Raw genomic sequence first — 25,214 nt, 5'->3', positions numbered from 1 at the left:
TGAACTCATGCCAGCTGAGGTTATCCACACAAGATCAAGCCAGTTAAAAGTTCCAACATGGAGCAGGGTAGGGGGGTAGGGGTGGGACTTCCCAGGCCCCATCCCTACCTGAGGAACTATTGGCAGTTGATGGCTGCTGGGGAAAGGTGAGTCACTGTTCTTTGGGTATGTAGCCACTGGCAGGTTTCATATGTGCCAGCGAATGACCCATGCTCATGCTCATATGGTCACCATTAACTGGACTCAGTGGGTTAAAAAATTGAACAATTGCAAAAAGAGGATATGAAGTTGGAAGATGTGATGGAGGATCCTGAGGAGAATTGAAGGGGGGAATAAGGGATGAGTATGATAAAGATATAATGTATACATGTATAAAATGTTTTAAAAAAATCAAAATTATCAATACCATTTTTTAAAAGTTGAAGAACATTCATGACTGAAAATTTCACCATATCTCAAAAAATAGAAATACAAAGAAAAACTTGTTCCGTTTGCTATTAAAGTGCTGGAATAAGGCTGGGGGGGATGGTTCAATTGGTAGTGTTTGCCCTGTAAGCAGGAATGTCTCCGTTCTGCCCTTATGTACACACCCCTCCCGCCCCTGCTCCAGTTAAAAAAAAAAAACAGGCTTGGTGCCATGGTGGTCTATAAATGTAATTCCATAGCTGGGGAGGTGGAGACAGGTGGTTACCCGGGACTGGCTGGATAGTCTAGCCTAATTGGGGAGTCCCAGGCCTGTGAGATCCTCCTTTGGTAAGGTTGGGAACTCTCTATGTAGACCCCGATGGCCTCGAACGAACTCAGAGATCTGCCTGCCTCTGGCTCAGGAGAGCTTGTTCTTTTTTGTTGTTGTTGTTGTTTAACCCACTTATCAATATGCAGACACATTATTTAAGGGTCTCGCCGTTTCGTTTATTGTGGCTTTGAACTCATCTTTTGAGCTCCAATTTTAATGCAGCCCCTACTAGGAACTAGCATGTGGCCCATAGCACAGGATGAACCTTAGCGTTCCACAGCCCAGTTCCGTTGCCATGGCAACCCGCGGAGAGGGACGTGTTTCTCAGCACCGGAGCTCTGTTGCTCAAGAGTTGTCCTCCCGAGTGACTCCGATTTGCATGACTCCACCCCTCCTAGAGAACGCCTGCGCAGTGTGGTTGCAGCAGGCGGGGGCACGGCCTGGGGGGGGGGGGGGGGGAGGCTCTGGTTCCAGCTGCGCATGCGCGAGTGCGGGCCGCGTTCCTGTCTCGCCCTCTCCCTGGTCCGTGACCCGGGTTATGGCTGACGTAGAGGAGACACCACCCCCGGAAGCGGTTTCCGGGAGCGGAAGTGGAGGATGGCTTAGGGAAGTGAGGACCGCGCGTGAAGTGCCGCCGCCGCTGCAGCCCATGGCGCTCTGGTGGGCGTGAGCTGAGGTGATGCGGACCCGGCTTCTCGGTGAGTGACAACCGGGGGTGGTTCGCCGCGGCCCCGGCGCGGGGCCGCTGGAGTCGGGGTCTGGGAACCCCTTCCACGAGGGCGAGTGATGGTGGCTGCCCCGTGCCCGAGGTGAGCACGGGACACGCCCCGGTGTTTTTACTTCCTAGCAAGAGTTGGCGGGAACCCTGAAAACAACGTCTGATGCTCATTTGGAGCTAACAGCTGTTGAGAAATGAAGGACTTTGGTGTTGGGCTCACGAGTTTTACAAGCATTTCCTTTGTGGCTTTGGACAGGAGGCTACCTGACTTCTTTATGGAACCTGCAATGTAAGTGATACTGATCAACCTCACAGAATTACGGTGACACAGATGCCACTCCACGGAGTGCTTAGTGAAAGGCACCGAGGTTCACATACAGGGAAATCTACATGTGCACGTTGGAAACGGCATGCTTTTAATTGAGAAATAATTTTTTAAAAAGTCGTGCATTGAAGTGCAGGAGTGAAATTGAAATGCACTATTCTGTGCAGAGCTGTGTCTTCTGGGCTAAGTGTAATATTCGTTCGTTTATCTAGTAAATACTTGTGTGACTCACTGTCCACTACCCACTGGTGGAACCTCTTGGGGGTGATGTGTAAGTAAACAAAATAAAGATTCCTGTCCACGGAGCTTATATTCTGGTTTGGGGAAGACAAATCACAGAAAACATGGAATAAATTAGTGATAAATTAGAACGCCATGGAAGAAAGCAAGGTAAGGGACATTGGGAGCCCAAGATACAATTTTAAAAAGTATGTTAGGATAGGCTTCACAGAGTAAATTGCCTTTCAGCAAATAATAGGAGGAGCTGAGGGAGTTACCTGTATGGATACTTGGGGAAGTAAAGCCCAGCTAGAGATAGCTTCTTAGTATTGGGTCAAGTGTTTCAGGGTGGAATGTGCCTGGGTCTTCAGTGAAGAGCAGTGGCTTGAGTGAGTGGAGTGGAGTGGATAAGGGGAAGTGATGTTTAGAACTAGCTGACAGTAAGGCCGGAGTACAGTCAGGAACATTGGAGTATTTGAATCCCTTAGTTGTTTGCAAGTGGGGATAATTATCTACTTAATTTCGGTAAGATTTCACAGCTTAACCACAGCCACTAATTAGGATGCGAAGTTAATGACTTGAGAGTAGACTTTTTCCAAAGTAGAATATATTTGAGATCTAAATGTAGCTGCAGTTCCCAGCAAGCACGTCATGAATCAAGACAGATGAGCTTATTGTAGTAAATTTTTATTTGCTCTTACTTAGGTTTTTTTTATTTTTATTTATTTACTTATTTTTGGTTTTTCGAGACAGGGTTTCTCTGTGTAGCTTTGCGCCTTTCCTGGAACTCACTCCGTAGCCCAGGCTGGCCTTGAACTCACCGAGATTCACCTGGCTCTGCCTCCTGAGTGCTGGGATTAAAGGCGTGCGACACTACCGCCTGGCTTACTTAGAGTTTTTGTGCATGCAGAATTACCCTGTTTTTTGTCTACCTTTAGATTCTAAAGGGGTTCTCAACCTGTGGGTCACGATACACATCACATACCCTTGTGGTGGTATTGTGTTCCCCAAAATATTGTGCACCCTAATAAATTTATCTGGGGTCAGAGACAGAACAGCCACTAAATATAGAGGCTAGAAAATGGTGGCACTCACACCTTTAATCCTAGAATTCCAGAGGTAGAAATCCCTCTGGATCTCTGTGAGTTCAAGGCCACATTGGAAACAGCCAGGCATGGTGACTCATGCCTTTAATCCCAAGAAGTGAGCCTTTAATCCCAGGGAGTGATGGCAAAAACAGAAAGGTATATAAGTCGTGAAGACCAGAAACTAGAAGCATTTGCATTTGGCTGGTTAAGCTTTCAGGCTTTCGAGCAGCAGTTCAGCTGAGATTCATTTGGATGAGGACTCAGAGGCTTCCAGTCTGAGGAAACAGGACCAGCTGAGGAATTGGCAAGGTGAGGTAGCTGTGGCTTGTTCTGCTTCTCTGATCTTCCAGCATTCACCCCAATGCCTGGCCAGGTTTGATTTTATTAATAAGAACTTTTAAGATTCCTGCTACATACCCTCCATATCAGATGTTTATGTTAATGACTCATAACAGCAAAATTACAGTTATGAAGTAGCAACGGGACAATTTTATGGCTGGGGGTCACCTGTATTAAGGGGTTGAAGCCTTAGGAAGGTTGGGAGCCACTGCAAGCTTTTCTAAATGCAGTTTCTAACTGTTAAATGATGTTGAATGTTTGTTGACTGTTCATCTCGACGTACATGTGACTTGTAAATAGTTGTGGCAGACAAGATGGCTAAAAAGATACCTGTTGCCCTGAGGAGCTTACAGACTGGTAGATACAAGGAGTACAGGATAAAATCCGGGGTGAATGGGGATTGAAAGGTTTGCTAAAGGACAGGACTGAGGAAACTCCAATATCATGAAGGCACGTGTGTAGTCATAGCTAATCTTTATTTCTCATTTTAGACTTCTCTTAAATTCATTTCGCTTAGCACACCAAGAACTGGGCTTGACTCATAATTTTCATCCTCAAATGTTTGCTTTTTTGCAGGATGGTGATTTAGTTGTCAAATTTTTATGTCTAACAAATTAAAAAAAAAAATCGAGTGCAAGTATAATGGATGAACGGAAGCACCTGCTCAGTTCACTGACCAGTGTCAAGGGTAACATGCAGTGCTCTATTTGCTGGAATTTAAGAGCGTTCCCAACAATGTCATCAAGGCATGCATTTTCTTTCTCTTAGCCTTTTCCTCCCAACAAGATAGATGTTTCTGGGTTCCTGGGCAGTAGGATTTTTGATTAGATTAAAAAAACAAAACACACACTTACTTATTATGTGTGTGTATGTGAAAACAGTCCACGTGAGTTTGCGGGATTGCACTGGGAGTCAGAGGCCTGGTGGCACACTTCTGTACCTGCTGAGCCAGCTCCTCACCCAGCCTGGCAGCACTTCGATCCCCAATTCAGAGTGGCTGCAGCTAAGTTTAGTACATGTTTTTCTTTCAGTTTAAAATTCCATTTTTGACGTGTGTTAAGTTTTAGTGAGAGGAGAAATCATCAGATTTTAGAGTGCAGGCCAGGGGCTGTCTGGCAAAGCATATGGGAGGCAGGAATCTGAGAATTCTACCAGGAAACTATTGAACAGTTTTAGCATCGTCAAGAAGGCCAGCCAGTACAATTTAGTTTGCAAACAGTATAATGAATGCATTGGTTAGCTTTACATTGCTGTGAGGAAACACCTGGGACAAACACTTTACTAGGGAAAAAGGTTTATTTGGCTTACAGTTCCAGAAGTTTCAGTTGGTGGTCAGTTGGCTCATTGCCTTTGGCCCTGTGATGAGGTATGACATGGTGGAGAGTGCATAGAGGCAAAGGGCTGTTCACCTCCTGGCAGTCAGGAAGCAAAGAGGAAGGGGCCAGGGTCCCAATAGCTGCTCATTAGCCTAGCTTCCTTCCATTAGTTCCGCCTCTTAAAGTTTCTCCCACTGCCAAGTAGCAACACAAACTGGGAACCAAATCTTTCTCAGTAGGGTCTGTGGGCAACGTTTCAGATCCAGACTGTAACTAGGAATTGTGGTTGATGGCTTACGTTGATGATTGGTACCACCAAGGTACCAGTCTCAGTGACATGTGGACAGAAGTGTGTATAGCAACCCTCGGAGGTAAGTTGCTGACAGCAGAGAGGCTTGACCAGGCCAAACTCAGGTGTAGGAGACCCTCCTGGAAGGAAGGTGGGTTATGAAGGGAATTTAAAGTGCTAAAAGGCTGCAGTGTGTTAGAGCTTGATTTGAGGTCATGTTGGAGGATGAAGCTGAAATGTGTATACTGTTTAGAGCCGTGTGTGTGGTGTCTAATCCGAGGACAGAGAGCTTTGGAGAGGGAGGAGCTGGGTGAGTTGCTATGGCAAGAGCTGCCACTCACTGCTAAATATTCTGTTATGTGCCTGCCGCCTCTTAAAAAAAAAAAAAAAGAGGCTAGTGTTTTAAAATAAGAAAAAAAAATTGATTCCAGAATAAAAGTCAATTTCCAGGACATTGTTTAAACTGGAAAGAGAAGAGCTGGAATTTGAGCCAGGATTGTTGTTGTCTAGGCCTTTCCCCTTTGTTTTCCATTGCTTTGCTTTATAACTGCTGACATTGGCCTTCACATTGTCCTGGGTTTGTTGAAGCGCGGTTGGATTTACTCTCTGATGCTGTTTCATCCACTGTAAAGTTGAGTCACATAACTTTGTTTTCTCTTCCCAGATTTTAACTTGGTTTGAAAATGAGTAAGCGCAGAAAGCTACCAGTTCAGCAATCCCCAAGTTCTGAGACCTTCAGCCCAGATGTGCTCGCTGATGTTTTTGAGCTCTTTGCCAAGAACTTTTCATACTGTAAGCCCCTTAATAATGAGTGGCAGTTACCAGCTCCCACTGAGGCGTTCACCTGTGACCACACAGAGTTCAGTGCTTTTCTTGACTTGAAGAACTCCCTAAACGAAGTGAAAAACCTCCTGAGTGACAAGAAACTGGATGAGTGGCACCAGCACACTGCTTTCACCAACAAGGCAGGGAAAATCATTTCTCATGTGAAAAAGGCTGTGAATGCAGAACTTTGCACTCAAGCCTGGTGCAAATTCCAGGAGATTTTGTGCAGTTTTCCACTTATTCCTCAGGAAGCTTTTCAGAACGGAAAACTTAATTCTCTGCACCTCTGTGAAGCTCCAGGAGCTTTCATAGCTAGTCTCAATCATTACTTAAAATCCCACCGGTTCCCCTGTGAATGGAGTTGGGTAGCTAATACCCTGAATCCATACCATGAGGCAAACGACAATCTTAGGATGATCATGGACGACCGGCTAATTGCAAATACCCTGCCCTGTTGGTACTTTGGCCCAGATAACACTGGTGATATCATGAGCCTGAAATACCTGACTGGACTTGAGGATGTCCTCAGCGGCATGTCTACTGTGCACTTGGTCACTGCGGATGGGAGTTTTGATTGCCAGGGAAACCCAGGTGAACAGGAAGCTTTGGTCTCTCCTTTGCATTATTGTGAGGTTGTCACTGCTCTGACCACTCTTGGAAATGGCGGCTCTTTTGTTCTAAAGATGTTTACATTGTTTGAACATTGTTCTGTAAACCTCATGTACCTGCTGAATTGTTCCTTTGAGCAAGTCCATGTCTTCAAACCTGCTACTAGCAAGGCGGGAAACTCAGAGGTCTATGTGGTGTGTCTCTGCTATAAGGGAAGAGAGGCTGTCCGTCCTATGTTATCTAGGATGGTGTTGAATTTTGGGACTGAGATGACCAGGAAAGCGCTCTTCCCTCATCATGTGATCCCCAAATCTTTTCTGGAGCGACATGAAGAGTGCTGTACATTCTTTCATAGATACCAGTTAGAGACTATTTCTGAGAACATTCGTCTGTTTGAGTTAATGGGGAAGGGGGAACAAGAGAAACTGAATAATTTAAGGGATTGTGCTGTACAATATTTTATGCAAAAATTTCAACTGAAGCCTCTTTCTAGAAGTCACTGGCTTGTTAAAAAATCTAATATTGGTTGTAGTACAAACACAAAATGGTTTGGACAGAGGAGCAAGTATTTTAAAACCTATAATGAACGGAAGATGCTGGAAACCCTTTCATGGAAAGATAAAGTAGCCAAAGGATACTTCAATAGTTGGGCGGAGGAACATGCCGTGTATCATCCTGGGCAAAATTCCCTCTTAGAAGGGGCTACTTCTAATCTTGAATGCCACTCATGGCATATTTTAGAAGGAAAGAAACTGCCGAAGGTGAAGTGTTCTCCTTTCTGTGATGGTGAAATTTTAAAGACTCTTAATGAAGCTGTTGAGAAGTCCTCAGGGGAAGCTTTGAGCCTGGATTCCAAGTGCAGGTCCCCACAGCAGTGCCTCTGCTGCCACGTTTTTTCAGAAGAATCGATATTATCCGAGCTGTTTAGCCTTACCAAGTGCCTTCAGGCTGAGCAGGTTGTGGAACCCAGCAACCCAGTAAAGTGCCTGCTTGTGGGTTCCCCGGCTGTCTGTGATTTCACAATGCACACGCCGCTGGAAGTCCACCTGTTGGAATCCATCGACCTCATAACCTTCAGCTGTTCGTTGCTTCACGATGGTGACCCGACATATCAGCATCTGTTTTTGGATTGCCTTCTACACTCGCTGAAGCAGCTTCATACAGGAGATGTAATGGTTTTGCCTGTACTCTCTTGCTTAACAAGATTTATGGCTGGCTTGATCTTTGTTCTCCATAGCTGTTTTAGATTTGTCACGTTTTCTTGTCCCACGTCCTCTGAGCCCCTCAGGACCTGTGCAGTCCTGCTCTGCATTGGTTACCAGAACCTTCCAAATCCAGTGTTTGAGTATCTGCAGAATGTTAACGAGTTGTTGAGCACCTTGCTCCGTTCTAACGCACCCCAGCAGGTTTTGCAGTTTGTGCCGATGGAGGTGCTCCTTCAGGGGACACTGCTTAACTTTTTGTGGGATTTGAATGCTGCCATTGCTAAAAGGCATTTGCATTTGATTATTCAAGGAGAGAGAGACAAAGTCATCAGCAGCCTTGAGTTATAAGATTGAACATGTCATTGTTGAGATTCGGTTGTGTGACTTACAGTTTCTGCTTTCATTTCACCTGCCCTCTCTATTTAATGCCTGTCATTTTGGAGAAATGCCAATTTTTGTATCAAAGACATTCTGGAAAGTCATAGCTTGTTCTGATCTGAAGGATATATGTACTCATAGGCACAGAATTCTTTGGTAGGAACCATGCACTGATGGTATTCAGCCTCTAATCATGTGACATCAGTATGTGCTTGGGGTGACAACACACCTGCTTTCATGTGCAGCTGAGTTGGTCTCATTTATCTGCTGAAGATTTGCACTTCTGTGCCTTCATTCAGACTTCCCCCAACCAGTTCCACTCATTGGCTAATGCTGTTAATGATTGTCAGAAGTCATTCATAAGAGGAGGTGAGTGACATCACCTCCTTGCACCACTATTTACTTGGGAGCACTTGACTGACGTGCCATTATTGATTTCAGGGATCTTTATACCAGATTTCTTGGTATGTGCCATTCATTGCCTTTAGATCAGTGGCTCGATTTTCTTTTGATTGGAGCGAAACTAGTGTGCTCTTGAGTGACTGTTTCACTAGCTGTAACTATTCAACCAATGAGAGGACAGCTTTAAGCCAAAGCCCGAAGGTCATTGTATAGTGGAAAATTATGTCTGGTATTTTATCATGAAAAGCTTTCAGCAATCTTGGCATTTTTAATGTCCAATAAATAATGAATGGATGATTGAGTTTTAAGACTTTGTGTATAGTTGTCTCTTGTGAGTTACATAGGAGTGTGGTAATCATAGTGAACACTGAGGGAAAGTGTAACACTTTCAGAATGATGGCTCAACAAATTTTTAATTTTTACTAATTTTCTTTAGTATGAAAATAGCGCTTTACTAATATCCATGAAATGGTTATTTTGTCAATTACAATTGATTTCTTTGAGTTATATATATTTAATAATATAGTGAACTTTTCTAGCAACCTGTTAATTCTTCATTAGTTTGAATTCTATGAGGTAAATAATTACATCTTGTGTGAATTTTTAGGTATTTTTTATTACTTAAAAATAGAAGTATTCTGTGATTTATTTGGTTAATTTTTTCATGCTCTTTGCTATTTTTGAGTTCCATTATAATTCACAAATAAAGTGTTAAGCAGACATATTTTGTGTTCATTTTATTAAAAGATAATAAGGAAAGTTAAAAATAAAAGTTGGAAGCTTTTAAAGGAAGGTTTGACTGGAAGTTAATGTTTCATTTCCTTTCATTTGCATTCATGAAGACTTATTCCTTCAGTATTTATGGGAGATCTTCAGGAGAGACTGTGTTCACTGTAGGTGCTGGGGGAGAGGGGAGCACAGCCTGGCAGTGAGAGTGTGAGGTTGTTTCTCCAGGAACCTCACTTCCTACTCGTGACTTGATGAGAGTGGTTCTGGTTAGTTGCAGTCTAATAGCAAATAGGTTACCAGGAGAGAAACTACTCTTGGGAACTGTTTTGCTGCCTTGTTAGTAAAAATGGCGTTTATTTTACTTTTTAAACCATTTAATTAGGATATAGTCAGAAGTTTGAGTTTAGATACTAATAGTAAAACTTGCTTTTTTATTATTTTAAGTGTGTGTGTGTGTATGTGCGCATGCGCGTATGTTTGTATGTGTGTGCTTGTGTGTTAGTGTTAGTATGTGCATGTTTGTACAGGTGCCTGTGAGTGCCAGGAGGCCAGAAGAGTGTGTCGATCCCCTGGAGCCAGAGTTGCAGGCGGTAGTTAGCCACCTGATGTGGGTGCTGGGAAAAAAACTCCAGTCTTCTGCAAGAACAGCAAGTGTTCTTAACTTCTGAGTCCCTAAAACTTGCTTTTTAAGACCCTCAAAGAGTGAATATTTTAAAATATTAATCTGTGTTGGAATACAGAACATTTGAATGTGTTAACATAGTCTATATATTTTTTAGCATGGTGTTGGGGGGTTGAAGGAGAATGTCTCCCATAGGCTCTGGCAATACTTAATTCCCAGATGGTGCTGTTTGGGGAGGTCTAGGAGATGTGGCCTTGCTAGAGAAAGGTTGTCCCTTTTAGGGGTGGCTTTTAGGTTTCAATGAGCAATTCCCACTTTGCTGCTTCCTGCTTGCTGTAGATGTGAGCTCTCAGCCTAAGACTCCGACTGCCATGCTTGCCTGCTGGCCCACTTCCTGCTGTGATGGTGATGGACTCTTACCCTTCTGGAAATGTAAGCTCAAATAAACTCCCTGACAATCATCTTTAAATTTGGGGTTGGGTGGGAGAGAGCGACTGAGGGGATAGCTGTGTGGGTGAAGTGCTTGTTTTGCCAGAGTGACAGGTTTGATTCCCAGAACCCATACTAAAAGATGGACGTGTGGCATGTGCTTGTAATCCTAGCACTGGAGAGGTAGAGTCCGGTGGATCTCTGCGGCTTGCTAGTCAGTCAGCCTAGCCTACTGGGTGAGCTCCCAGGCCACTGAGAGACCTGGTTTCAAAAAGAATAAGGCGAACAGCTCCTAAGAAAGGACATTTGAAATTGTCTGGCCCGTATAATAATCACCAGTGTGTACACACTGGTGTTTGAAGAAATCCATATTTGTTTTTTCCTATGTAGTTAACTTAAAGACTCAATTTTAATAATAGACTTCCTTTGCCTATTTCTTTCAACTGATTTTAACTATACAACTAAGTATATTTAAAAAAAATTCAATACTGAGGTAAGAGTTAAGTATGGGAGACTGAGGCAGAACACTACCACAAATTTGATGCCAGGCTGGTCTACAGAGAAAGACACTTTTTTTGGTTTGTTTTGTTTGTTTTTGTTTTTGAAGACAGGGTTTTTCTATGTAGTCCTGGCTGACCTGGAACTCATACTGTAGACCAGGCTGGCCTTGAATTCACAGATCCATCTGCCTCTGCTTCCCGTGTGCTGGGAATAAAGGTGCGCACCACTACCGCCTGGTGGAAAACATTGTTTTAATAAAGCAAAACAAAAATATTTCAAAGCCATTCCAAATTGAAAAGAAATTTCTATTGGGATAGTAAATATTTTTTAATTTTTTAAAAAAAGCCTGATACTACATGCAGATAACTAATATTATGTAATAATAGTTTTGTCTTAAGACATGATTCAAATAACCTAACACGAAATGAATTACTTTGCATTTTGAGCTTCTAATGTGTGTTTTTCATCCTCTTGTTATTAAATCTCTTTAACATTTATTTTTATCTTGAGCCAATACAGAAAGTGATAATTGCACCTCCATAATTTAGAGCTGTGCCTCTATAGACTATGGGCATATGAGGATGCAGTGTTCTTTATCAGGTAGAAGATTGAGGAAGTTGTTACAGGCTGCAGGATTGTGGTAAGAATTCAGCTGAATACGGTAAAGCTGTACCTGAAAAATCAAGGCATTTTTCCAGAGGATTAAGCCAAATCTCAAGGAGTATTTGGTGTTATTTGTCTTTTAATATATCAACTGTTTCCTGCTATGAATTTCATGTGCGCTCATAACTTCCCCAAGAACTTTTAACAGTGTATTTTACCTAAAATTCTTCTCAAGCATCCTAGGCCTAGGCAAACTTAGGTGCATAGCTTTGTTTCTTGTGTAAATGAAACTCAGACCCTCCTTTCTCTCACAGCCCAAATGGTGTTCCAGAGCATTTGACTCAGAACAAAAGGGTTTTTTTGTTTTGTTTTGTTTTGCATACCAGGTGAAGTGTAGCTAAGAGGCAGGTTTCCTAGCTCCCAGCAGAGTCACCCAGCCCTGCCAGCATATGGAGGCATAGGAAAATAGGGGCAGTTTTATTTTAGTGACTTATAGACTCTTTTACCTAACCACCTATAAGATTGTATTTTGAGCACATTTATGATAGACTCACAACTCATGTTTCACTTAATCACTTAGAAGAATATATTTTGAGCACATAAATTCCCTTTCTGACTTATTCTAGGCCTTATCTGACCCTACCTCCTCTATTCACTCCCCTTTTGGGTTGCAAATGAAACTGGCTATCACAGCTCTTGTAGGGACCTTGGAAGCTTTGCATTGTATGGTAAGAGTCAGGTGCTGGTAAGGGAGAGATGATTCCTGGACAGGAACAGGAAGGAAGCACAATGGGGAAGAATGAGGATGGAGACAGAAAAGAGTTAGAGTTATGAGAGGACAGGAGGAGAAGGGACAGAGAGGAGCTAAGTGTAAGTATGGAATTGAAGCTGTGTACATGGAATTTAATCTCAGAGGAATAAAGTAGACAGATGTAAGAGCTCAGTGTACTTAGATTCCTTTCCCTCAGATTATTCTTGCCGTTAGTAGTGTCTCTTCTGGGCCCCTGGGAAGGAAACTAAAGAAGCTTGACCTCAGTAATGTTCAAAAGAAAGTCTACAAGCTGTATGTGAAGACAGCATGGTAAATGTTTTATTGTACTCAACTGCAAATGTTAAAGTACATCTGCTGCCTTTCACCTGCCGATTATACTGTCATAAAATGTACCCATGATGTTACGGCAACTTTCTTGAAGTCTTGATCATTGCCTTTTCCCAGAGAGTATTAACAGATCAATGAAGTATAATACTTGGTTCATTTAGGCCAAGTGCAACACTCTTAGTGAATATTTAGTATTATTTAATATTCAATGTTATAGTAATATTTTAAATTTATGGCTTAAATTTTCTGTGATTTCAAGAAAACAGTTTATTATCATTGTGGTTGTGTTTTTAAGTTATCTAGGGACTTATGGACAATTATATATTAGGTTTATTTTTATCAATTACAACTATTACTCTTGATGTTTAAGTGGTCCATTTTAAATCAATTGCATTATTACTCTTTTTTAAAAGATTTATTTTTCTCTATGCATATGAGTGTTTGGATGCATGCATGTATGTGCACCATGTGCATGCCTGGTGCCCAAGGAGGCCAGAAGAAGGCATCAGATCTCCTGGAACTGGAGTTAGGGATGGTTATGAACCGCTATGGCAGGTGTTGGGAACTGAACCCAGGGCCTCTGCAAGAGCAGCAGTGCTTTTAACTGCTGAGCTATCTCACCAACCTCTATAATTTTTTGATGCCCAGATAGTCTGATTTTGGTTTAGGGTGTAAAGGAAGGGCTTCTCTACTTTCGAAATGAAATACTAAGATAGCATTATTAACTTGGCAGATCCTTTCCACTGTGATAGGAGACAGCTAGCCTTTCATCTGACATCACATCACATCTGTTACAACACATTGTTTTGGGTGAAATACGTATGAAAACTATCCCTGGGGTTGGGAGGATGGCTCACTTGGTACGCAGTCATGAGGACTTTAATTTGATCTTCAGAACTCACGTAAAATGCCTGGTCCAGAGTGTAACAGGCTTTTTAGGACTGCCAGCCCCCAAATCATGACATGGAGACATTAATTATGAAAGGTCGACCTTAGCTTAGGCTTGTTCCTAACTAGTTCTTATAACTTAAATTAACCCATATTTTTAAATCTATGTTCTTTCACATAGCTCAGTTACCTTTACTCTCCTTCCCATCTTGCTTCCTCTGTGTCTGGCTGGCAACCCCACCTTTCTTCCCAGAGAGCTCTCTGTCCCCAGAATTCCCACCTAACCTCTTCTGCCTAGTTAATGACTATTTAGCTCTTTATTAAACCAGTCACAATGACACATCTTTTCCACAACATTTCCCCCTGTTTGTCTAAATAAAAAGGAAAAGTTTTAACTCCTAACAATGCAAAACATATATACAATAAGAACAATAAATAACAATTTACAGTGTCTAGTCCATTAGTATTTGGCAAATGTAGAGAAGATACTCCATTACTTATCCTATCTTGATGAGTCCAAAGTTTTATACCTAATTTACTTTCTGTCATGACTAAGGGAAACTGTAACTATAACTATCTAGTCTCCAACTGCATCAGAGACCCAAGAAGAATATAATATTACTTGAGTAAACAGTTAGTGAAGAGCAAGCAACTTCCAAAACTATGAAATGACAGAGACATCTGGCTGCCTGAATATTCACCCCAGAGTTCCTTTGTAATGTTGCAGCATTTTCAGACTTGGGGCCTAGAATATCTGACAGACTTTTCTGTGAAGCAGGAATCTTTGAAAGACTGTCCTACCTTGTCTTGGCAAAGTTTTGGCAGATGCTTTCCTTTGTGTCCTGCTTGTCCAATTATCATACTGTCAGCAGTCAAGGCAAGGACAGTTTCTTGCCCAAACGACTAGCTTTTGCCACAAAGAAAGCAAACTCCATATGGAGGTTCTTTGATTCCCATCATCCTTTTATAAAGTAAATTAGTGCTGACAGGAGCAGATGTGTCTCAATGTCATGAAAAGCCCTATTTTATTAAAACATTAGAATGCCATATTCTGTTGGTTTCTGGGGGCTTTGAAGATCTATCTATCTATGCCTGTATGGCCTTGAAAACATACCTAACTTGACTATATGTTTGATTGTTATAGATGACTATTAAACCCACATTTCTTTATTATCTTAAATGGCTTTCAAGGACTAAAACTTTACATTTTTAAATGGGCTGCATAGGTACAATACCTTAAACAAGAAATAGAAACATATAATACAGTATAACAAAAGTAAAATTAAACTTGTATCAATATACACAATTCTGTACCAATGTAAAATATTTGAGACTAGTAGTTCAAAAGTAGATTCAACAATCCACCCCTTTATCCCATCATTTCTATGTTCCCCTTTTCCCTTTAGAAAGAGATCCCTGAATCTAATCTCCTTTGTTCAGCTTTCTTTCTGACCATGACCAGTAACAATTTGTAACCAACCCCCCTAAATGATGACAAACATCCATAACCCACTGAACAACTAAAAACCACCCACTCCACCTCTGGGAATGTAGACATCTGTGTTATCTAGACTACTTCCTGCTGTCTGGGGGTGATGGCATCTTTAGGGATCCTGAGAAAATTAGTATAATGGCAAAGTCCTGGGAGAGCTATCCAGAACATTTATTGTCCAATCTCTGTGCAATGGGAAAGTACAAGGCTTATCTCTGGTCCAGGCTAGAATAATCTGTGAGGCTGGACCATCTCCCAGTGGTCTTGAACCTGTTCTGAATGCAGAACTCTGAGGAAACTGTAGCAGAGGCACTCTGAGAGGCTGGATCACCTGGGCCACTTGTTTTCATTGGTGTCTGGTCCCCTTGTTCTGAAAACACACAAACTTTCAAAGGTAACATATATATCTGCATTAACACAAGTATGGGATGTGCATAGTACACAAGCCAGCCAAAGATGATTTTTTGTTTTATATTTGAGCAGGTAAAATATACATCACCTGTCTTGTAGTTTTTTTAGATTTATTTCTTTATGTCTGTACCCATGATTTTCAGGGGGCTTCCCCTAATCAAACCTGATTCTCTTTAACCTTGAACGAATCTAAAGCCTATAGTTTTCTGTGGAAACAAAAGCATAACCTCTTTCCCAAAGCAATACATTTTCTGACTTCCATTTTTTTTTCTTTTTGGTTTTTCAAGACAGGGATTCTCTGTGTAGCTTTGGTGCCTTTCCTGGATCTCACTCTGTAGTTCAGGCTGGCCTCAAACTCACAGAGATCCACCTGCCTCCGCCTCCGAGTACTGGTATTAAAGGTGTGTGCCACCACCACCCAGACTGACTTCCATTTTAAAGTTAAGGCATCCCTAAAGTATCTAGGCTGGCTTAATTCTTCAGTCCCTCTTACAATCCTATGTCTCTCAGTAGCTGTCCTTCTCTGTTCATCAGCATTTAAAATCAACACGATACCATATAGGATCTAGACTCTCTGTGTATTTTCTATCTTTATGTGGCTTATCCTTTCTATATTACTTTATTTCTCTCTTTAAAAAGAGGAAAAAATAAACTTTATTTTTTCTATGACTGTCTATACCTGTTTTCTTTTTTAAGCCTACACATTTTTTTTTTTTTGGTTTTTCAAGACAGGGTTTCTCTGTGTAGCTTTGCGCCTTTCCTGGAACTCACTTGGCAGTCCAGGCTAGCCTCGAACTCACAGAGTGCTGGGATTAAAGGCGTGAGCCACCACCGCCCGGCCCTACACATGTTTTTTAAACACAGTGTAACCTGTTTAGAGGTTTTTTTCCCATCTGGATCTGTCTTTACTGCGTACCTGCAGCATTCTCTGATTGTGTGTGACAAGTCTTAAATAGCTATGCCAGCCTCAGTGTGGGTCTGTGTAGTGCATGGCACTGGAGGATGGTGCTGGCGGCTGGCTCTAGCCCACAGGCGGTCTCTGTATGCTGAGCCTTTCCAAGAGACTGCAGTCACCAGGAAGCTGTGTTTGACTCCATGTCCCGAACTTTTTTTTTTTTCAAGCTTTGTCAGACCTTATGTGGTAGATAAACATGGCTGGACATTGGCACCATAGTAAGTCTTTGCATCCCAAATCATGATGCAAAGACTTACTATTAATTATGAAAGATTGGCCTTAGCTTGGGCTCATTCCTAACTAGTTCTTAAAACTTAACCCATATTTTACAATCTTTTACGTGGCTTGGTTACCTTTACTCTGCATTGCCCATCTTGCTTCCTCTGTGTCTGACTGGCGACCCCTCCTTTCTTCTTCCCAGAGCTGTCTCTGCCCCAGAAGTCCCACCTAACCTCTTCCTGCTTAGCTAATGGCCATTCGGCTCTCTGACCTATATGGGCACCAGGCATGCATATGGTGCACACACATAGGCAAAACATCCATACACATAAAATCAAAAATATCCTTAGATAATATATGTAGTTGGAAAGGGAGGAGTGTCCTTTTGTTTTTTACCGAGGATGGAACCCAGGACCTGCTGTGTAAGCACTCTGCCACTCAGTTGCATCTCCAGCCTCACCTCTCTCTCTCTTTAAACAGGTTCTCCCTAAGTTGCCCAAGTTTCCTTGAACTTTTGATCTTCCTCCTCAGCCTCCCAAGTATCTGGGATTACAGGCTTACCCCAGCAATATCAGGCTGGGAGACCAAGTGTAATTCTAATAACTTTTTTTTTTTTTTTTTTTTTTTTTTTTTTTGGTTTTTCGAGACAGGGTTTCTCTGTGTAGCTTTGCGCCTTTCCTGGATCTCGCGCCATAGACCAGGCTCTAATAACTTTTTAAAGTCATCGTAGATAGTCTTTGCTACATCAAAACTTGACAGATGGTAGCTTCTTAAGTATTTGTTGACATGAATCTTTGGTAGTAAAGGATGTTTTTCATTCTGCTACTCTGAAATCCGTTTGTCTATCTCACACTTTGGATGGATCATTTACCCATGTGATTTTATTTTTAAACTGAATTTGTCATTTTGAAAATACTGGTTTACTGAGTGATACAGAGATTGTAAATGTTGACATATTTAATTTCACAGTATCAAGATTTCCATTTTCAAACAGTCACCCCTGTTCTCGTAAGAAAAATCTAAGTAGTGCTTGAGAATGGCAAGCATTCATTTTCTAAGGTTCTGTTTTCACTTGAACGCTCAGATTGTCACCATGGCAACCAGTGCTGACACTTTCTTTGAAATGACAGCTTACTTTATCCATTTTTGAGGAAACATCTCCCAGCACTTCCTGAAGAGAGATAGTTCATCTGTACTCTGAAAATGCACGACTTGGGGCTGAGGAGATGCTCAGTCATCAAGGGCTTGCTGTGTGAATTTAGGGCCTGAGCTCTAAACCTGGCCACCAGGAATGCTAAAGACATACCATCTAAAGTAGAAACTTAATGAGGATGGGGCCGGGGGTATAGCTCAGGACCTCATAATTTTTAAAAATTTAGTCAAGGACATTTTTGAGTAAAATGCCCACCCCTGTGAGTACAATGCTGAGACATCAGCCCTTTAGACTCCTCCAGCTTTTGCAACACAAGTTGGACCATTATCTTGTGAAAGATGAAATAATATCTAATGTCGTAGTGCTAGCATGAAGATGCACAGACCTTGACAGAGTCCATGGTCTTACTAAGGACTGCTGCTCTGGTTTCCCCTGTGTGCCAGCTTCTGGAAAGCTCCCCCTGCCCCACTTCCTTCTCCTCCCCTCCCTTTCCACCTTCCGCCCTCTTCCATGCTCTGAAATGGCTTAGCATTACCATCCTCTGATCTCTGAAGGTTTGGTAGCGCTGTGAAAACAGCCCGGTGTGCTGTGCTCTGCAGGAGTGCTCCCTCACCCCCTAGACCTCTCCAGAGGCTTCATCTGTTCCGAACGGTCGACTTCTTGGTGTCAGTTTGGCAAATGGTCCTAGAATGTTTATTGAATATAGATTTTTCACTTTTCCCTGTTCATAGAATTATGTGGAGCCATCTCATGACTTGAATGTATTGCTGTATTTTAAGTGTTTCTTTTGTCTTGTATCTGTATCGTGTATTCTTTTGTCTCCCCATCTTTAAAAAAATGAACTGTTTTGACTGTGGTGATCAATTTTCAGTGACTTTATTTTCATTAACTCCTATTACTTTTGTTCTCTTTTTATGAAGTATTTAGTCTGTTGTACCTACCAGTAGTACGAGACCATATAACATTGCTGTTATGTTCTATCATCCTTTTTTCTATTGGCACACTGAGGACTGAACCCATAACCCGTGCATGCCTGGCCAGTTCTTTGCCGCTGAGCTGTATCCTAAATACCTTGTATGGACTTAATGTTGCTTTTTTTTAATCCAATATATATTTAATTTAAATATATACATATATAGTTAAAATGTTTATGTCATGAGTGGTATTTGAACATCAGCTAGATATTAAAGGGTTGTTATTTTGTTAGGTATTATAATAATAGTTTGTGTTTTTTTGCTTGTTAAAGAGACATTCTGATATATTTGGGGTTGTTTCAGTTTGACTATAAAGTGCTCTCCCCAAGGCTCCTGGGATAAACTCTTGTTCCCAGCTGATGGTGCTGTTTTGGAAAGTTCTGGGAACTTCAGGAGTTGAGCCTTAGCTGAAGGAAATTGGTCAGTGTTGTACCCTTGGGGATGTCTTGTTTCTGGTCCTTTCCTGTCCCTCTCTGCTTCCTGTCTGCCCCACTCCTGTTGTCAAGATGCTTTGCCCAGGAATGGAACAAAGATGCTGTGGACTAAACCCTGCATTGGCAGAACCAATCTTCCCCCTATGTGGTTGTGCCAGGATCCATCTGATCACAGCTGCAAAGATGAACAAAGGGTGTATTTAAAAATACTCAGATACAAACAGGTGAAGAGAGACATATACTTTCTATTTAATGTCTCCTGCAATGGCCATATTACATGAGTAAGTGAACAACTATGTTCAAATTTCCTGCTTGTCAGATAGGTGGCATCTAATAAATACTGTTTCCTTAAACTGAATTGTAATGGAATTGAGAAGAGGACTTTTATGGTTCATTTAATGTCATACCTCTTCAGACTGCTTTGGAAGGGATCCAAATAAGCAGAAGCAGCCAAGGTGATGTGACCAGGAAAGGAGGGAGCACAGAATAAAGTTTCCTTTCACTGAAACCACTCAGAGCAATGTAGAGTTACAGTCATAGCACCATATGTATTTACAGACAATCCACCATAGAAACTTCTGGGCTTCTAAAGGTCTCTTGCTTGCTACTCTTCTGCAAAAACAAATCAAGAGACTTTGTAATATCCTGTCCACAAAAAGGTGGAGTGACAAGTGGTCTTAAATCAACAGGAGTAATTAATCACAGTCCCACTTGTTTTGATGAGCATGCAGGAGTGACAAGTTAATAATAAATCCCAGCTTGTACCGGGAAGGTGCCTAAGGAGGTGCGGTGGCTTAATTTACATCTTCGGAAGGCACCAGAGATTTAATAATCTCCCTGCCTCATACATCAAACCAATACCCCTGGGGCTGAAAAGCAAAACACTGTCAATTGTTAATCTGAAAAGCAATAAAACCCTGTCTCGGGTCACAGATAAATTGAGTTTCTGGTGGTCTTGATAGACCCTTAGTGTGTGTGATTTATCTAGATTCTAGAGCACTTCATGACCACTGGGAGCTGTGGCTGCCATACTGGGCAAGCTGAGAATAACTTTCAAATTGTCAGCCTTACCAGAAGACCTAAGTCGGAAGGGCAGTGACTGGCCTCTGCTTAGGTCTACCCAGTGAATTATTTTACCTTCACTATCAACTACACATCGATACGGACCCTAGACATGAGTTTTGGATGAGATTCTAAGTGGTTATTTGCAGCTGAGTCTTAACCATTGTTCTGCATGTGTGGCACATGTTCTTAAAGAGCCAATGCTGCTTTGACTGACTTTTCTTTCTTTTGAGACGGGGTCTTGTTATGCAGCCCAGGCTGGTCTTGAACTCACTGTGTAGCTGAGGAGGATCTTGAACTTCTGATTCTCCTGCTTCCACATCCCGTGTTAGGGTTCTAGAGGTAGACCACCACAGCCACTTTATGCAGTGCTGGGGATTGAGTCCAGGACTTCATGTATGCTGGGCAAGTGCTCTACCCACTGAGCTGTGCCTTCGCCTTTTGGTTTTTTCAAGACAGGATTTCTCTGTGTAGTTTTGGTGCCTGTCCTGAATCTCACTCTGTAGACCAGGCTGGCCTCAAACTCACAGAGATCCGCCTGCCTCTGCCTCCCGAGTGCTGGGACTAAAGGCGTGCACCACCACCGCCCAGCATGCCTTCGCCTTTCTAACTTCTAAGTATGGGATTTCCAACTGGCAGGAGGAAAGGGATACTGAAAGGAGAAACAGGCTTTCATGGCATGATGAGCCGTCTGGGAAGCCTAAACAACTTTGGGGTTTCCTCTTCTTCATTTCAGATAGTTAAGTTGTGGTGTATACTAACCTTATCAGTTTGGAAGGCTTTTATTGATACACTTACGGAAAACACCATCTTCACTGAGTAAAGGGTGAGTTGTGGTAACTTCAAGGGAAGGGAGCAGGAGTCGTGTATGCGTTCCTTATGTTCCCTCATGGTACTTGCTCTGCTTGCCCTGATGTAATCACATTTTGATTGCTGATCATCTCGCTAGTGCTGCTGGTCATTTGTGATGCTTCACTGAGTCTTGCTTTAGGAAACAGAAAAAAAAAAATGATCCTAAGTTGTTGACATAAAAGCCCATTCCTCTCCTCCTTGATCCCTCCACCTCTCCTGACTCAAAGTCACAGCTGTAAGTTGAGGTTGTATTTTGATATCTTCAGAAGTGCTCTGACCAACACTGAATAACCTTCAGGTAGTAACTAGACCATATACCCAACTTAGCAATAAGGAAGTACCTGTCACCACACTGCTCTTGGGGTGCTCCTCTGTCTTGGTCAGGAATTCAGGTGGGGCAGATAGAAGAATAAAATACCCCCACCTCTTCCTCCTCTAATTCACTTGGCAAACATCCATCAAATGCTCTGTGTTCCTGTGTCAGGCACTGCTGTACATCCTGGAATGTACAGCCCACAGAAGCAGAGAGGCAGAGCACTAAGTCAGTTCTTGTCATTGCTGTAACCAGTCCCAGGGCTCAGCAGCTTAACTACACAACGGAGGTTGGCTTGCTGCTCTGAAGATAGAAATCAGAGGTCACAGGGTTGGCAGGCCGACTGTGTTTCTTCCTGGAAGGTCTAAGGAAAAATCTGTCTTCTTTTCAGATTTAAGACACAATCTGTGTTCCTTGGCTCATGCCCCTTTGTTATCGCTCCTGTTCCTGCTTCTTCTCTGACTCCTCTGTAACTGCTAGTCCCTCTTAAAAGGATTCTTAAGCCCACCTCAGAATCCTTAATAAAATCTTCAAAGACCTGCTTTCCACATAAGTCACAGATTCCAGGAATAAGGATGTGGTTCTTTTAGGCGGCTTCTAGTCACAGATTTGCTCTGCTGCTCTCTGGCTGAATATTATCAATTAAGTATTTCAACCTTCCTGAACCTCAACTTGCTTATCTGCAAAATGGAGTAACTGATGCCCACAGTGCTATCTGACACACGTGGGGTTCAGTGAATGGGAAACTTGTGACTTGCTGTTTTTATAATTCACTGATGAAAGCACATATTCTCAGCCCTTGGGGGACTTCCAAGTCTAGTGGTGGAGATGGACAGGCAAACAGATAACCATGAGTCAGTGTGAAAGAGCTATGACAAGGCTTATATTTGTCTCAGGCCACAAAGACCTCCTCGAATGAGGAGGTGTATTAGTCAGGGTTATCAGGAGGAACAGAAACTTATAGAATGGACATGTGCTTTCTATATATAGAAAGGGGATTTATTAGAGTGGTTTATGGGCTGTGGTTGAGCTCCGTCCAACAATGGCTGCCTACCAACAAAAGGTCCAAGAGTTTAGTAGTTGTTCAGTCCATGAGGCTGGATGTCTCAGCTGGGGTTCGGATATGCAAGCATTCAGAAGGAGTAGGTTTTAATGCTGGCATAGAATGGACTTGCCAGTGAGAGTGAGAGCAAGCAGGCACCGGGCAAGCTTCCTTCTTCCATGTCCCTTTTCTAGGCTGCCAGCAGAAGGCGTGGCCCAGATTAAAGGTGGATCTTCCCACCTCAAAAGGTCTGGATTAAAGGTGAGCCTTTCTAGGCTGGAGAGATGGCCCAGTGGTTAAGAGCACCAGCCACTCTGGCTCCTCTTCCAAAGGATCCAGGTTCAATACCCAGCACCCACATGGCAGTTCTGTAACTCCAGTTCCAGGGGATGTGGCATCCTTACACAGACATACATGTAGGCAAAACACAAATGCACATTAAAAAAAAATGGTGAGCCTTTCCACTTCCAATGATTTAATTAAGAAAAAAAATCCTCACAGGTGTACCCAGCCACTTGGGTTTTAGTTAATTCCAGATGTAGTCAAGTTGACAACTAAGAATAGCCATCACAGGAGGCATAGCAAAGGTTTCCTGAAGCTATTGCAGTCAAGAAATGTCAGGTACCACAAGGTCATGTAGTTTAATATTGATGAGGTCATGCCTTCACTAAGGAATACAAAGGCATTTCCTAGTCTTGAAATGCTGTTTAATTTTCTTGGGCTTAGGGCATGTGTAATTTAACAAGTTAGAGCCTCACACAGAGATGTCGAGTTGAATGGTAAAAGGAGGTGATCACGGGTATTTGGACAAAGCTGGAAGTTTCTGTCTCTCTTTCCTCTTCCTCCTCCCCTCCTGATTCTCACACCCTCCCACCTCAGGGGAGAAACAGAGCCCATCCGATTACAAACATTCTGGGATGTTCCATGTGTCACATTTGTTGGTGACCAGGGTCCCTATGGATGGAACAGCCCGTACATTGTGGGGCTCCATCATTTAAGGCCTCTCAATTGTTGAGGCCTGAGTGGTGGGTTCCCTCCCGGTTCTGTCTGCCTTGTTTCCTGATTTGGTCTTCATCCTACTTGACCCCAAAGCTACATGTGACACAGGTTCTTCACTTGTCTGAAAAAAGCTCCTGTCTCCTGGTTTGTTCCGTCTACTTCTCAGTCATCTCGGTGGGTCAGCCTCATTTCCCTGACTGTGCTGACGGGTCTTGTATCAACTTAACACAAGCTAGAGTTACCTGAAAGGAGGGAACCTCAATTGAGAAAATGCCTCCATAAGATCTGGCTGTAAGGCATTTTCTTACTTAGTGATTGATGGGAGAGGTCCCAGGTCATGGTGGGTGGTGCCATCCTAAGTTCTATAAGAAAGCAGGCTGAGTAAGCCAGGGTAAGCAAGCCAGTAAGCAGCATCCCTCCATGGCCTCGGCATCAGTTCCTGCCTCCAGGTTCCTGCCCTGTTTGAGTTCCTGTCCTGATCTCCTTCAATGATGAACAGTGATATGGAAGTGTAAGCCAAATAAACCCTTTCCTCCCCAACTTGCTTTTTTAAAAAATTTTTCTTATGGAACTGGAACTGGAGTCACAGACAGTCCTGAGCTGCCATGTGGGTGCTTGGAATTGAACTCAGGTCCTCTGGAATAGGAGTCAGTGCTCTTAACTGCTGAGCCATCTCTCCAGCCCCCCACCTCCCCCCAACTTTCTTTCTGGTCAAAGAGTTTTGTTGCAGCAATAGAAACTCCAACTAAGTCGCTGACTTAATATTAGAATTCCACAAATTCCCCAAGATCTCTTCTGTCAGCAATCACTAGACTTAAAAAAAAAAGATACTAGGTATTTTCTACATACTGATGATATACCAACATTCATTTCCAAAGATTTATTCTTATTTTATGTGTATATGTGTTTTGCTTATGTGCCTGCAAAGGCCAGAAGAGAGCATCGGACAGACACTCTGGAACTGGACTTATGCTGGTTGTGAGCTGCCGTGGGGGTGATGGGATCTGAACCTGGGTCCTCTGCAAGAGCAGTAAATGCTTTTAACTGCTGAGCCAACGGTCTGCTCTCTGTTTTCTATCGTTACTGTAACAAATGACTACAAACAGTGACTTGAGACAATACTGACTTGTGGTCTCACATTCCTGTAGGTTGGGAGTATGGCACAGGTGTCATGGGGCTGGAACCGGTTGTGCCTAAGGGCAGCATTCCTTTTGGGGGGTTCTGAGTGAGACTCTGTCTCGTTGCCTTTTCCACCTTCTGGAAGTTCCCTCTATTCCCTAGTAGGTAGTCCCATCCCCTTGTCTGCAGAGTCTTCTCTCTCTTCTCTTAATCATAGTGAGAAAAGGCCTTCGGTTTTAAGGGCCCATATGACCAGACTGGATAATATCTCCGTCTCAGGGCCCAGACCCTCAGTCACATCTGCAAAGTCCCTTTTGCCGCTTGAGACAGTATCTCCACAGGTGCTGAAGACTGGGGCACAGACATCTTTGAAGAACGTTATCATGCATGTCACAGTCACTATCATTGCAATATCTAAATATCTATCTCCTCCCTTCCGGTTCTCCTGAACTCCAGAACTGGGCATTCAGCCATGCACTTGGCATCTCCATTTGGATATTTAACAGACATCTCCAACCTGCTTTGTCCAAGGCTGAGCTCCTGAGCATCTTTCCCCAAACCTGCTTCTCTCACATTCCCCTCCAGAGGTAATGGAATCTCCACCCTCTCGATGCTCTGGCCCAAACTCTAGGGACTGATTACCCTTGACTCCTCAATATATGGGGGAGGGGGCAGTCCCCTCTCTTTTTTCAACTTCATCAAGTCCTAATTTTGGAAGATATCTACCACATTATGGTTTTACAGCTCCTTCACTGCCACCATCTCCTGTCTGGATTATTGTAGTAGTTTCCTGATGGGTCTCTCTGAGCCTATAGGTGGCCACGATCTCCTGTCTAGATTATTGCAGTAGTTTCCTGATGGGTCTCTCT

The 25,214-nt window shown here is 42.8% G+C and overlaps 1 protein-coding gene across 2 annotated transcripts; it reads left to right on the top strand.

Annotated features, from left to right (window-relative positions):
* The first annotated feature begins 1,302 nt into the window (after window positions 1-1,302).
* Cmtr2 (cap methyltransferase 2) lies at window positions 1,303-9,169 on the top strand. 2 transcript variants are annotated; one of them, XM_052728855.1, is made up of 3 exons: window positions 1,320-1,434; window positions 1,584-1,743; window positions 5,695-9,169. In XM_052728855.1, the coding sequence occupies exon 3, from the start codon at window positions 5,714-5,716 to the stop codon at window positions 8,015-8,017; it is 2,304 nt and encodes a 767-aa protein (XP_052584815.1). In that variant the 5' UTR covers window positions 1,320-1,434; window positions 1,584-1,743; window positions 5,695-5,713; the 3' UTR covers window positions 8,018-9,169. The 2 variants fall into 2 exon arrangements, with proteins under 2 accessions (XP_052584814.1, XP_052584815.1); XM_052728854.1 differs by lacking the exon at window positions 1,584-1,743 and having other exon boundaries at window positions 1,303-1,434.
* The last annotated feature ends 16,045 nt before the right edge of the window (window positions 9,170-25,214 follow it).

This window comes from Peromyscus californicus, unplaced genomic scaffold (assembly GCF_007827085.1).
Source record: "Peromyscus californicus insignis strain IS unplaced genomic scaffold, ASM782708v3 Scaffold_8__1_contigs__length_139910024, whole genome shotgun sequence".
In the NCBI taxonomy this organism is placed as follows: Eukaryota; Metazoa; Chordata; class Mammalia; order Rodentia; family Cricetidae; genus Peromyscus; species Peromyscus californicus.
This window is presented reverse-complemented; position numbering and strand designations above follow the sequence as displayed.

What these genes read in the sequence shown, in the direction of transcription:
- Cmtr2 (XM_052728854.1), top strand. Translation starts at nt 5,714, where the DNA reads ATGAGTAAGCGCAGAAAGCTACCAGTTCAGCAATCCCCAAGTTCTGAG.